The sequence below is a fragment of the Syngnathoides biaculeatus genome, chromosome 13, assembly GCF_019802595.1.
Source record: "Syngnathoides biaculeatus isolate LvHL_M chromosome 13, ASM1980259v1, whole genome shotgun sequence".
NCBI classification, from domain to species: domain Eukaryota; kingdom Metazoa; phylum Chordata; class Actinopteri; order Syngnathiformes; family Syngnathidae; genus Syngnathoides; species Syngnathoides biaculeatus.
This window is the reverse complement of record NC_084652.1, coordinates 7,353,850-7,368,391: the sequence shown is the minus strand read 5'-3', so window position 1 is coordinate 7,368,391 and position 14,542 is coordinate 7,353,850. Positions and strand designations below refer to the sequence as shown.

Genomic DNA, 14,542 nt, shown 5'->3' with positions numbered 1-14,542 from the left:
TATTTGTAAAAAAAAGTTTACAAGGCTGTGGGCCGAGTCGCTACAGATACGGCAATGCGCTCCCAGCCTCGCGTACTCTACTACTAAAGCATGCATTTTAAGCAAAAAATAAATATATTTCTGTAATTATTTTATTATGTAAAGTATTTAAACTATACATATATTTCTACTATGCTGTTTATTATCAGAAAAAAATGATTTAAATAGCTGAATTTTTTTAAGCTTGGTACGCATTATTTCTTTTTTCATTCAATGTAATGGAAACATCAATTTGGTTTTCAAACAGATCACTTCTCGAATCGTTTTCTGGAACGGATTGTGGTCTAGAACCTCACTGTATTACTACTTTAAAAAAAAAAATTGAATTTTCATAATAGGATGATTTAAAAAAAACAAAACAAATACAACACTTTATTCAAACTTTTTAAAAAATGTAATTCTCATAATTAGGATGATTTACAAAAACAAAACAAATACTTTATTCTGACTTCTTGGAAAACAAATTTTGAAAGGAATTCCCAAACATTCAGATTAGGAAATTTTGAGTTAATTGTCATTAAACAACAACTTTTGGAAAATAGACCCTTTTAGTTTTAATATGACCCTTCATCTTGAAGTATTAAATGTTTGTACCTTGTAAAAAAAAACTCTGGGGGGAAAAATATTTTTTCAGATTTTCCTTAAAAATAATCACATTTTATTGTTGTAATTTATAACGAGGGTTTTTTTTTAAATCCATGTAATATGAAACTATCCTGAAAATAAACATTTCTTTTTAATGTCTTACCACTTACTTTTAAAAAAAAAGTTGCTACCTTTTTTTCGATGATTTTATTGTTTTATTGCGAGTTTTTTTTTCTCCCCCAAACTGGATTTTTTTTTTTTTTTGCTGGTGTTTCAATTTTTTTCCCAAAAAAATACAATTTTATTTTTGCCAATTACATTTTTTCAAAAGAAAAAGCACTTTTGTTTGTATTGTACTTGAAGATTTTCAGTTTTATTATGTTTTTAAATGTAAAAATTTAAATAAATTGAGTTTTTTTTTTGGAACGGTGTCTTATTTTTGCAACCTAACTTTTTTGTTTTTTGTTATTGTTTTTTTTTTTTGTTCTGCAGAGTGGCGGAGCAAGCGGAAGAGAACAAGATGACGGCGAGCAACCTGGGCATCATCTTCGGCCCCACGCTGGTGAAGCCGCGTCAGCCGGACGCCGAGGTGTCCCTGTCCTCCCTGGTGGACTACCCGTACCAGGCCCTGATGGTGGAGCTGCTGGTGCGACACCTGGCGGTGGTCTTTGACGGCTCGGACGTCGCCGGCGCCGCCGCCGTCGTCGGGCGCACGTCGCCCCGCCTCACCCCCCAGGAGAAACTGCAGCGCCTCAACAGGCACTCCGCCTCCCTGACGGACATCAAAGAGGTGAATAACGGCGACGATGTATTGGTCAGAACTCATAGTAATGCATTATGATTCATTGCATTAGCTTCATAGCTTAATTGCCAAATTCATTTTTAAACGTTGTCCGAACAAGAAAAATCGCACAGAAATACAATTTTAAGCAAGTCCGTGGGTTTATTTTGATAAAAAGTTAAAAATGATTTCCGCTCCGTGATGGTGTTGATATCTGCGGTGCGACTGACTGGCGACCAGTTCAGGGTGTAGTCTGCCATGGATAGGCTCCGGCTTTCCTGTAATCCTTGTGAGGATAAGCTACTTGGATAATGACATTACGAGACAAAGTTGAAAATGAGTAAAGCAAATATGCCATTTGGCTCACGATATAGTATATTCAAATTACTAGTACGTAACAATTATTTGCATTATCATAAAAAAGTTATACAGTTTGAAATAATAATTAATTGTTAATTTTATTTTAATTAATTTTCTGTGAAATAATATTAAAGATAAGTCAAATATTTCATGAAAGTAATTATCAATGAAAATAAAACATATTGTTTAATTTGAATTGTTAAGTTTTAAAGTATTAAAATGGTATTATTATAATTAACAGTATTAAAACATTTAATGAATTAAAAGTGCAAAAAGTATATAATAAAATACAGTACAAAATGGGCTAAAGTGCATCATCAAATTTTGCAGTGTGTTGACTATTAGCATGTTAGCATTTTATCAGTTTTCCTTAAAAATACTGCCTGACAAAAAGTCAAATATAATTAATAAAATGTTGATCAACGAGCAGGTGTTTGCATTTCCCAATTATCCATTGAAATAGTACCGAACGACAATGCCGAGTAAATTCTTTTTCCCAAGGTCGTGGCATACAACATTTTATCAATTCATTAAAAATGATATTCAAATGAGAAATAATTCTTACAAGAATCATAACCCGACAAGAGGTGTTCTCATTTAGAAATGGTGCCAACTACTGTATAAGGCGCACCGTTTTTAAAATCCTTGTGGATCTGACCGAGTTAGCCTTTTAGCATTTCATCATTTCTCATTCAAAATAGTATCTGACTCTGGGCAAAATCGATAAAATCCTGATCCATTTGCCTCGTCGATTTATGTATTTGGTTGGTCGTCATGCTATATGCTAAGTTCCATGATAAGTTAGCGTAGCAACTGAGTTTGTTCTGTTTCCTTTTTTCCCGTCGTTGCAGAGCGCCAAACCCTACAAGAGGTTCTCCTCCGTGATCCCATCCTCTCACATCCTGGACGAGGTCCAGGAGGTCCAGCCGGGAACCGACCGGACGGAGTCCTCGGGCGGCGTCAACGGCGCCGACAAGGGGTCGGACCTCCGGAGATCCGGGCTCACGTCAGGCCACGCCGCCTGTGCCGGCTCCCAGTCGTCGTCGTCTTCCCTGGTGTCGAAGGTCCAGCTGCGGGCAAACCGCACCCGACTGGCGTCCCGTCCCATCAGCATGCCTCTCGAGCGCCTCGCGACGCCGGCGGAGTGTGCCGACCCGGCGCCGGAACCCGTCGCGGAGACGCCGGAAGCGAAGCGGCCGGCGGTCCCCGCCGCCTCATCGCGCGTCAGCGCCTGCTACATCACGCCCTTCATCGACACCCGGGCCTTGCAGCGGCGGACGTGGGACAGGAAGTACAAACATTACGACGTCACGCCCAGGACCGCCATGATCGTGGCCAAGCTACCCGCCGCGGGCGCCACCGCCGCCACGCCGGCCGCTGCCCCGACCCCCGCCGGCACCGTCGGCACCGTGTTCCCCAACAGCCCCTTCGCCGTGTCCGTCAAACCCGCCTGGACATTCAAGCGGGACGATTCGTCGGCGAACTCGCCACTGACGCTCAGACCCCCGAGGACTCTCCAGCCCCCACCGGGGACCTTCTACAAGCCCCCCATCAGCAGGGCCAGGACGCTCCCCGACTGGACCACAACCACCACAACCGCGAGCGCTACTACTCCCGCGGCATCTCCCAGCCCCCCGCCGGCCCGCCTCCAGACACAGGACTCCATCGACAGCGCCATCGACCCCGGGGCGTCTTCCCTGTCACCCCCGCAGTCTCCGCCCCCCAGCAGCCCCGACGACCTCAGCCCCGGCGAGACGAAGGCCCTCTATCATAGACTGCGACCTCGGCGGCTCCAGGAGGTGGAGCACAGAGAGGCCCACTTTGTCTGACAAGTTTGGTTTTGGGACCCAAACAAGATGACACTTTTGTACAATAGCATACCGTCAAAGTGTTCTATGTGATAATATATTCTTAATTCATAATTAATCATTCAGAACTAAACCACTGGAAGAAGGGAGAGCCTATCAGTTTTACGTTCTTTGTCCCGAAGTTGGGTTTTACGGTCATCCCACGATGCACTTAATGCAGTTTTTATACTCTTCAGCTTTTTAAGCTATTTTTTTTTTCTTTACCCCGCCGTAAATGTTTTTCCATACTTTTCTACCAAGGAGCAATCGGGCCAAACAGACGGGGGGGGGGTGTTTAAATAAAATGTTTTTGAATACAAAAAACTACAGTTTTTCAGACGGAAAGGGTAAAGAAAAAAAAGTTTCAAAATGAGTATTTTTATGAACAAATGTAAAATTTTATTAAGAAAAAATGAATTTGTGTAAAACAAGTCACATTCCATGTTTTTTTTCTGCAGGGAAAAAAAAAAGTCTTCAAAACTAAGGGGAAATCATTGCGCTACAGAAAATGTCATATTTGCAATGTATATGTTGTTGAGAAAAAAGTATTTTTGTAAAGGTGTATATGCCACCCTCCAAAAAAAATTCATATTTTGTCAAATAACATCCAAGTATTTTTCTCAAAGAAAAAAAAAACATTCAGAGGAAAAAAAATCATTGAGGAGAAATATCTTTTTTTGTATGAGGTCAGTTCATGTATTTTTCATGTATTTATACAAGCGGGAAAAAAAGTTTGTTTTTCAAAGTGAAAATAATTGTTTTCAGCCAAAAAAAAATAACAGTAATAGCAATATTTATGATGAGGGGAAAAAAGCGACCTTTTTATATTTTAAAAGAAGGAAATGTTTTTTTAAGTAAACTCATTAAAGAAAATCTATTATGGATGGAAAAAATAATTTTTTCAAGAGAAATGTTATTTTTCAAAGAAGACTTTTCAAAGACGTTGCATATGTTGAGATTTTTTTTTATATTTTTATTTCATAAGTAATAAGATAATATAAACCAGATTTTTAATCTTGAAGAAAAATCAAACTCAATGATATTTTTTTTTTCTCAAAGCAGAATTTTTTCCTTGCAATATTGCAACTTTTGGCTGTTTTTTTTTTACTTTGTGAAAAAAAAGTTAAAAATCATCTTTTGTTGAAAACAAAACAACTTTTAATCGTGAGACTAGCCCAAATTTACATTTTTTTAAGATTATGACTTAAAAGACTTTTGATCCTGAAAAACATTTTCTTATCGTCCCAACTTTTTTTTAATTGAAAAAAAAATACATTTATAACACATTCATAACACAGTGTTTTTATATTCCATCTTTTTTTTCCAACATAGTGGCTTTAAAAAGTAGTACAAGAATATTCATATAATGTTCCTACCGTCTGAATCGTTATCCCCTCCCCCACAAAAAAAAAATTACAACCTTTTAAACCAAAACATGTTTTTTTTTCCCCGAGAAAAGATAACATTCGTTATTTTGACAAGAAACTGAATTCCGGTTTCTCCTCATCAAATAAAAACATCTGTTGAATGAACGCAACTTTATTTATTCTGTGACTATTTTCACTTAGGTCATCTTTTTTCCTTCAACTTTATTCCTTCCGACATTTTTTCCCCTCTTTTCCGTGTGACCCTCCATCACTCCTCGGTAGTACTGCATACTGTATGTACGTCTCGTTCGTGAAGCGTCTTCGCGGATTGCAGTTTTCATCTCAGTCCTCCTTCGTAACTGCACGTATTTGGCGACCCCGCAGATTAAAAATGTTGTCCCCCCCCCCCACCTTAATGCGTGTGTTTATATTTGACAAATCGTGAGCGCGCGTCTGTTGGTATTTAATTTCCACTCAGGAAATATTGCTCTACAAAAAAAATGAGAGATAATAATGTTTACTTTTGATTGGGGTATTAATATTATTTAATGTTCATTGTTGTGTTTTGTTTAATTGGGGGGGGTACTTGCCATTGTTTTTTTTTTTACAGGCTTTTTTTTTTAATCTTGGAAAAAGCATGACTGATTTTATATCTAGAAACAATATGACAAGCCACATCGAGAAAATATTTTCAAATGTATCTTGAAAAAAGGATTTTCTCGTGTTGTGGAATTTTACGTCGGAAGAACAACAACAAAAAATACACTCATCAGGAAAGATTACTGCTTTTTCTAAATTTTTCTTATGAACTTTTTCATGACTTTTTCGTCATGATATTATAACATTTTTCTTAAATACAACCAATAAGACGCAAAGGGAAAATGTGTCCCCACATTTTGACTAAAATCTTTTTTTTTTTAAATACCTTTTTGCTCATAGTACGTCTTTTCATCTCATTAAAAAATACTGCTCCTACTTTATACAGAAAAAAAAATTATCTTGAAAAGAATCAAACTTTTTCCGAAAAGTCAGCTTTTTAAAATGACTTTAATATTACAACTTTAACTCTGGCGGGGGGAAAAAAAGACATTTTACCTTGAAGATATTTTTTTCATAATGCCTTTTCAATCAAACATTAAAAACGACATCGAGAAAAAATAAGATATATCAAAATATTTTTGAGAATGTAACCTTTTTTCCCCTTAATAGTTTGTCGAGAAAAAGATCCTGAAATGATGTGAAAACAAAAAAAATTCAGAAATGAACTTTTTAAAATGAACTATCATGATATAACAACTTTGTTTTTATGAAAGAAGCAGTAAAAACATTTAATATTTGACTTTTTTTAAATTAAAAACAGCTATATCTACAAAAAAAAGTTGTTTTTGTCCTAAAATGAGAGTACATGAAAAAGAAAACAAAGTTATTTTATGTTATTATTAAAAGAATTTAAAATCCAAAATAGAACTTTATCAAGAAAAAAACATATTTTCCCCACTTAATATTCTAACTTTTTCATGAAAATAAAAACAATAAAATCAGGACCTCATTTATGTGTTATGAAGTTCATTATAAAAAATAGTTTATTGGATTAGATTTTGTTTGTTTTTGCTCTTTAAAAATATCTTTGTGATATTGTTTTTCCGTCATTGTCCCGTTTGTATAACTAACAATTACTGTACCTAAGAAGCTCCAATGCAGTATTGGGTTGTGGGTGGTACCTCATGTGTACAATTTGCACTCTCTCTCTCTTTCTCTCTCTTCTCTAAATTGTACTTCAAAATGGATGATGACTGTTGTCTTTTTTTTTTTTTTCCCAGAGCTGAGCCAGGAGATTAGAGCAATCAGATTAGGATCGTTGCTGTTTTCGTCGCTGCCACCGCCGAGCAGACCCGCCGTCCATTCGCCGTCGGTGCGTGTCGTCTCCCGGGTCTTCATGCGGCGCACGTCGGACACGGCGCTCCTTCTCCGGTAACGCCCGCTTGAATGTTGATTTTCCGTTGCCGGGTGATCGCGCGTCGCATCGGAGTTTTGGGTCGCGCGCGAACGAGTGCGATACGGGCGGAGCGAGGCCACGACCGTCCTTAGCTGTGTTGCTCGCTTGAACGCGCGATTACGCGAAATCGCTAATTTCCACTTTCCGCTGGACTTGGCGCTCGCGTGCGGAAACTCTGGTGTTACGCTGACTTGTGCGATCTCACAATCCAGAAATTCAATCACGAAAAATACAACTTTTGATAGAAAAAAAAACATTTTCTAAAAAAAATAAAAGAAATTCTTGTGATATTAACTTTAACCGGTCTTAATTATTGTTTTCTTATGTAAAATAAAAGTGCAAAAAAGGCTAACTTTTTAACCTAAAAAACAGTATATATATGTATTTTTTTAAATATTATTTATGACATTTTCCTTGAAAATCTAAACATGTATTTTTCCTTTAAAAAAAACAAACACTTACATACCCATACATTTCTTCACAATTTATTCTCATATTGTCCAAAAACTTTAATGTGAATGTGGGTTTTGTAATGTAATGTAATGTACAAGTGTTGTACTTTTTTTTTTTAAATATACAACACGTTCCCTGTAAAAAATATTTTATTATTGTAATTGTATGATTTCTTTTTTGACTATTGTGTTAACTTTTTTAAAAAAAATATACAATTGAATTTTTGAAATTTATGACTTTTTATACATGCATATATGTGTCTATATATATTTATATATTTTTTTTACATATTGTATCTTCAATAAAGCATGTCGTCATTGTTGTCCTCCATCTAGTTGCCCTCTGACCCCGAACGACATCGCGGCTTGTCGGCCTCCTTGCGAACAAATCACTGGTCGTGTTCTCTCCTCGTGTGTCCCTCACCTGATCGGGAATTACAACTTTTCACGATATTACATTCATGTTCTTGTTGTCCTGTTAAGCCTGCACTCACGCCGCATCTACCAATCGTGTGGCCAAACGTGCGCTCCTTTTTTTTTTCATGCTAATCTGACTTTTCTCAAATTGAATATTAAATTTTCATGTAAAAATAAAATTTTCCAATCCAGGGGAGAAAAAAAACCCTAGAATTTCAACCTTTCTTGTCAAAACATACATTTTTTTTTTTTTAAATGTGGGTGGGAAAAAAATGTTTTCCCCTGCAAATTCCCTTCATCTGGAAAAAAAGAGACAAACTTTTTAATCTAGAAAAACTCCACAATTTTTCTTGGAGAAATGCAATCTTGTAATATTATTATTATTGTTCATCAATAAAACATTTATATTGAAAAAGTAACCTTTTAATAGTGAAAAAATGACATTGTTACAACTTTCTCTCTAGAAGAAAATACAATTTATCTTTAAATAAATATATATTTTATCTTGAAATATTTTGATTCTTTTGGTGAAAAAAATACTTAAAATACTTTTCATCAATTTGATCTTGTTCTCATTGGTGCTCCTCATTTGGTTAGCAATAGAGTCCAAATGGGCCCAACGGTTCATACTTTCATGTGTGCGTCAAAATGAACTGATGAAAATTTCAATTTGGGGGTTTGTGTGTCTTTTGTTTTTATTATTATTTTTTTTGTTGCGTTCCCGTGAAAGGGGGAGGGGTTTTGAAAAAGGGGACGAACTTGACTCTTTTTTTTTTTTTTTTTTTTTTCTGCAGGTTTAGCAAAATCAAATGACCCCATCCGAGGGGGAGCCATGAAGACCGGGTCTCAGATCCGCCTGCTGCTCTGGAAGAACTGGACCCTGAGAAAGAGGCAGAAGGTAACGTTATCCAGGATTGAGGCTCCAGAAAACTTCGGTCCTGTTTCAAAGACTTTCTCAATCATACACTCTTATTTATTTGTATTTTTTTTTCCAGGTTCGCTTCCTGGTGGAGCTCTTGTGGCCCGTGTTGCTGTTCGTGGGCCTGGTGTGGCTGAGGAAGGCCAACCCGCTCTACCAGCAGCACCAATGTAAGCCCGTGGCTTAACTGCAGATGGGGTGGGAGTGGGAGGGGCACCATTTCAAACAGACGAACCTTAGCTTACAAAACAAAATAGTAATCAGTGCTGTGGAGGAAAAAGAGGAACACAAACACGGACCCGTGCAACATGGCGGAAGGCCCACTTCGTCCAAGTCTACTGAAACGTTTTACAGGGACTTGACACTTGACGGGCTTCCAGACTGTAGTTGCTGCTGTTCTGGCTGGCAGCACTGATTGCACAGTATTGTGGAGTGCATCTATTATTTTTTGGAGGGGGGGGGGGGCATTTTCATATCGTCTGAAAATTTTATTTTTCAAAAAAAAAACAACTTTTTTTAAAAAAAAATGTATATTTTAAATCTAGGAAAAAATTCTCAATTGTATTTTCTAAAAGAATAATATTCCGTATCAACAGCAGTAAAATATCAATAAATAACTGTGGGAAAATAAAACTTTATCCTTAATTAGAAAATTCTTGTAATGTTTTGACTGTTTAAAATCTTGGAATTTTGGGGGTTTTGAAAAAATATATATTTTAAATCTAGAAAAAAATCTCAATTGTATTTTTTAAGAGAATAACATTCTGTATCAACAACAGTAAAATATCTAGAAATAACTGTTGGAAAATGCATCTTTATTATCCTTAATAATAAAATTTTTGTATTGTTTTGACTGTTTAAAATTTTGAAATTTGTGGGGTTTTGAAAAAAAAATACATTTTAAATCTAGAAAAAAATCTCAATTGTATTTTTGAAGGGAATAACATTCTGTATCAACAATAGTAAAATATCTAGAAATAACAGTAGGAAAATACATCTTTATTATCCTTGATTATAAAATTCTTGTAATATTTTGAATGTTTAAATGTAGGGTTTTGAAAAAACAATTTTTTTTTTCAGAAAAATACAACTTTTGGGGGAAAAAATATATTTTAAATCTAGAAAAAAAATCTCAATTGTATTTTCTAAAGATAACATTCTGTATCAACAAGTGTAAAATATCTAGAAATAACTGTAGGAAAATACATCTTTATTATCCTTGATTATAAAATTCTGTTTAAAACGTTGAAATTTGTGGGGTCTATTTCCTTGAAATAACTGGAATTTTTCCAGTAAAAAAAATGCAGTACACCTCTTTTACTTTGAAAAAAAAACAATCTTGTTCATGTTCTGTCCCAAACGCCTCCCATCACACTTTTTGTACATAACTAAATAAAATGACAACGGAAGATCGTTGGCTTGAAAGTTGACGTGGCTCAGTAGGTGCTGCGGTTTCAAATGACGTCGGGAGTTCCAATAACTCTCGGGCACAACATTTCGGCGCTAATACTCTGTTTCCAGGCCACTTCCCCAACAAGGCCATGCCGTCCGCCGGCGTCCTGCCTTGGCTCCAGGGCATCTTCTGCAACGCCGACAACCCCTGCTTCCGGCACCCCACCAGAGGAGAGTCGCCGGGGGTGGTCTCCAACTACAACAATTCCGTGTGAGTGCCTCACGCCCTTCCTTTATCCTCGCCGTTCGCCCGCCGTCTCACATCTTTGGTCGTCGCTTCAGATTGTCACGTTTCTACGCGGACATCTTGGAGATGTTCGACGACTCGGAGGTGCGCCAGCTGGGACGTCTGTGGCAGGAGGTCGCGAACTTCTCCGACTTCGTGGACACGCTACGCAAGAACCCGGCCGTCGTGTCTGGTACGCCCCGAAGACGTCCGCAGATTCTGGCTCGGCAGCTCATGCAGCAGTCTGGAACTGTATTCGGTCCATCTTCTTGCCGAACCAGGTGGTCTGATATGCTGCAGAATCCAAAATCTTGGTCCTTTATTTATAAAAAGTTGGCCAATACTGGGCGGTACGGCGGTGCAGCTGGTAAAGCGTTGGCCTCGCAGTTCTGAGGTCCCGGGTTCAATCTCGGACCCACCTGTGTGGAGTTTGCATGTTCTCCATGTGCCTGCGTGGGTTTCCTCCGGGCACTCCGGTTTCCTCCCACATCCCAAAAAAAACACTCAACATTAATTGGACACTCTAAATTGCCCCAAGGTGTGATTGTGAATGCGATTGGTCGTTTGTCTCGATGTGCCCTGCGATTGGCTGGCAACCAGTTCAGCGTGTACCCCGCCTCCTGCCCGTTGACAGCTGCGATAGGCTCCGGCACTCCCCGCGACCCTCGTGAGGATAAGCGGTGAAGAAAATGCATGGATGGATGGCCAATACTGGTTCCAGCTAGCAAGGGAACGTAAAGAGAAAGGAGAACCCACGCAGACGGACTCAAATCTTCATCAATCGCAGAAAATCTAAATCAAAGGCCTTTTCCTATGAAGAGAACAAAAAGAGGAACTAGAACCCTACCAAAATAAAAGGAGTTTCGGCCCCGACACAATGTTGTTTCCTTTCAGGTCGCGGCCTGAAGATCGAGGACATCCTGAAGGACGACGAGCTTCTGACGGCGTTCTTGCTGCGAGACGCCGAGCTGTCCGAGTCGGTCGTCTACGAGCTGACCAACGCCCGGATTCGAATTGAACAGGTCGGCCTCGGGGGAGGGGGGGGGGGTTGATGCTAATGCTAATGCTAACAACCGGACCAAACCCATTTTGGGTCTTACTTTAAGATAGTACATTTATTTATTTGTTTGGTTGTTAGATAGATTGTTTTTTTATGTACGTATTTATCTTTTATTATCCATTTATGCAGGGGAGGGGGGGGGGGGGGAGTTGCACCCTGAACTGGTTGCCAGCCAATCGCGGGGCACATAGAAACAAATTTTTCCTTCATATAAGTTGTATTTATTGTAGATGTGTATAATCTATTTTACACACTAAGCAAGTTTATGAAACGGGAGGAGGAATTTATGAATTCACTACATTTTATTGAACGTTATTATTCATGCTTAGAAATTTAAAAAACATTATTATGTAATTGTATTATGTTTTCATTTCATCTGACTATAAATGGCAAAACTATTTTTCAAATCTGAAAAAAATCAAAAGAAAAAATGAAAACAGCCATTAGTTATTTTTCATGTCAATATTTTTGTTGGAATTTTGTATTCGTAATACTATTTTTAATAACTAATATATGATGGTATTACATTTGAAATTACAAAAATGACTGAATGATTTTTTTCATGTTCTTGTCCAATTGTATTTAATTTGATTTACATTGGGGCGGCACAGTGGAGCAGCTGGTAAAGCGTTGGCCACACAGTTCTGAGGACCAGGGTTCGATCCCGGCCCCACCTCTGTAGAGTTTGCATGTTCTCCCCGTCTCTGTGTGGGTTTTCTCCGGGCACTCCAGTTTCTTTCCTCCCACATCCCAAAAACATGCAACATTAATTGGATGCTCTAAAGTACCCCCAGGTGTGATTGTAAATGTGATTGGTTGTCTGTCTCAATGTGCCCTGCGATTGGCTGGCGACCAGTTCAAGGTCTACCCCGCCTCCTGCCCGTTGCCAGCTGGGATAGGCTCCAGCGCTCCCCACGACCCTCTTGTGGATAAGCGGCAAAAGAAAATGGATGGATGGATGATTTACATTGAATTCGATTAGTGTAAATGGAATTCATTGGGAGACCCTCCGTTTCCATCATATCATTTTTCCGCTGGATTTGAAGTATTTGCAACGCGCTCACACCCCCCGTTGTGGTTTTTCCGGACAGTTCGCGTCGGGCGTTCCGGCGCTGCAGCTGAAGGACATCGCGTGTAGCCAAGCGCTGCTGGAGCGCTTCATCATCTTCCCGAGCCGCCGCGGCCTCCACGGCGTCCGCAACGCCATGTGCGCCCTCGGCCAGGCGCGGCTGCAGAGGATCGAGGACGCCCTCTACGCCAACGTGGACTTCTTCAAGATCTTCCGACTGGTGAGCGTTCCGCGTTGTGCCGTTCTGAAGCGGGCGTTAGCCGGCGCTCAGCGGGTGACTCATGCTTGATCCGTCTTGCCCCCGTTTCCGCTAATTGGCTTACGCCTGGCCCCGCCCGCAAAGCCGCCAAGACGCGGCGTCTCGTCTCGGTCGGCCGTCCCGAGCGTGCCTCGCCACGGGCGAGCGTAAACAGTAAACGACGTCACAAAGTACTGAAAAACATTATAAATTACTTTTTTGGTATTACTATCGTTGTTCTATTTTGTTAGCAAAGTAGTCATCAATTTGCATAATATTTATAATAGGTCACATCAAGCTAAATACGTAATTGTTTTTTTTAGTGTTATTACTTCTATCATCAATCTATTTCATTTTGATGATTTTTATAATAGTTACAGTGACGATTACTGTTATTATCATCATCATGGTTCCATATATTATTAGGATTTATTTGTTTCATTTGTAATTTTTCCGATTCATCTGACTTGTTTTCTGATTTTTCCAATATTCATATTTCTCTTGTTCCTATCAAATTGATTTGCTCATTTCATTTTAATTTAATTTAATGATTACACTGAGCCGGCTCAGCAGATTCAAACACTACATGAGTTAAATTAAGTTTTTTTGTTTCAAAATGGATTCTAACAATGTTATCGTATTTCATTTCTGGATGATTCAAGCAGCACTGAATTTTAATTGACTTTCTTTTATTTTACATGATCCCAATTTAATGCACTGCAAATTTTGAACAATTTTAGCAGATGAATTTCATCAGATATAATTATATTGCTTTTTGATTTTTACCTTTTTTTTTTTTTTTTTTTTTACCCTAACGGTTTCAAACACGAAGATAACAATAATATTTTTTTTTTTAATTTGATGAATCCTGATTTCCTGCAATTCCAGTTGCCGCGCGTCGCGGACGGCGCCTCCGACGGGGTCGACCTGCGGCGGTGGGGTCGCGTCCTCGGGACGACGTCGGAGAAGATCGGAGAGGTGAGAAGCCCCACAATGCACCTCTGCCTTCTCTTCCGACAATCCTGTCGTATCCCTTGAACCGCGCAGCTCTGAAATCCTCACGGATTATTTTTAGCCTCTGAACTTTCTCTCCTTTGTCTTCGGGGTCAATGCGGTCCTCTTTTTACTTCCACAGGGGATCCATCCATCCATTTTCTTTCCCGCTTATCCTCACCAGGGTCGCGGGGAGTGCCGGAGCCTATCGCAGCTGGCGACGGGCAGGAGGCGGGGTACACCCTGAACTGGTCGCCAGCCAATCGCAGGGCACATAGAGACAAACAGCTGCACTCACAATCACACCTTGGGGCAATTTTGAGTGTGCGTGAGGTCCGCACACCCTGAACTGGTCGCCAGCCAATCGCAGGGCACATAGACACAAACAGCTGCACTCACAATCACACCTTGGGGCAATTTTGAGTGTCCGATTAATGTTGCACTTTTTGGGGATGTGAGAGGAAACCGGAGTGCCCGGCGAAAACCCACGTAGGCACGGGGAGAACATGCAAACTCCTCACAGGTGGGTCCGAGATTGAACCCGGGACCTCAGAACTGTGAGGCCAAAGGCCGCCTGTGTGGAGTTTGCATGTTCTCCCCGTGCCTGCGTGGGGTTTCTCCAGGCACTCCGGTTTCCTCCTACATGCCAAAATCTTGCAACATTAATTGGACACTCAAAATTGCCCGTAGGTGTGATTGTGAGTGCAGCTGTTTGTCTCTATGTGCCCTGCGATTGGCTGG

The 14,542-nt window shown here is 39.5% G+C and overlaps 2 protein-coding genes across 3 annotated transcripts in view; both read left to right on the top strand.

Moving 5' to 3' along the window:
• The window catches only part of LOC133510422 (rho GTPase-activating protein 29-like), a 47,008-nt gene extending 40,580 nt beyond the window's left edge, over positions 1–6,428 (top strand). For both annotated transcript variants that reach the window (XM_061838298.1, XM_061838299.1), the window contains 2 exons: positions 1,117–1,414; positions 2,617–6,428. In XM_061838298.1, coding sequence (XP_061694282.1) covers positions 1,117–1,414; positions 2,617–3,594 — 1,276 coding nt within the window. In that variant the 3' untranslated portion in view covers positions 3,595–6,428. The remainder of the gene's footprint in view (positions 1–1,116; positions 1,415–2,616) is intronic.
• A 136-nt stretch (positions 6,429–6,564) lies between these two features.
• abca4b (ATP-binding cassette, sub-family A (ABC1), member 4b) overlaps positions 6,565–14,542 on the top strand; it is a 39,924-nt gene continuing 31,946 nt past the window's right edge. Inside the window, exons 1-8 of the mRNA XM_061838297.1 lie at positions 6,565–6,950; positions 8,639–8,742; positions 8,840–8,933; positions 10,285–10,426; positions 10,498–10,634; positions 11,336–11,463; positions 12,593–12,790; positions 13,697–13,786. Of these exons, the coding sequence (XP_061694281.1) occupies positions 8,677–8,742; positions 8,840–8,933; positions 10,285–10,426; positions 10,498–10,634; positions 11,336–11,463; positions 12,593–12,790; positions 13,697–13,786 (855 nt within the window). The 5' untranslated portion in view covers positions 6,565–6,950; positions 8,639–8,676. The remainder of the gene's footprint in view (positions 6,951–8,638; positions 8,743–8,839; positions 8,934–10,284; positions 10,427–10,497; positions 10,635–11,335; positions 11,464–12,592; positions 12,791–13,696; positions 13,787–14,542) is intronic.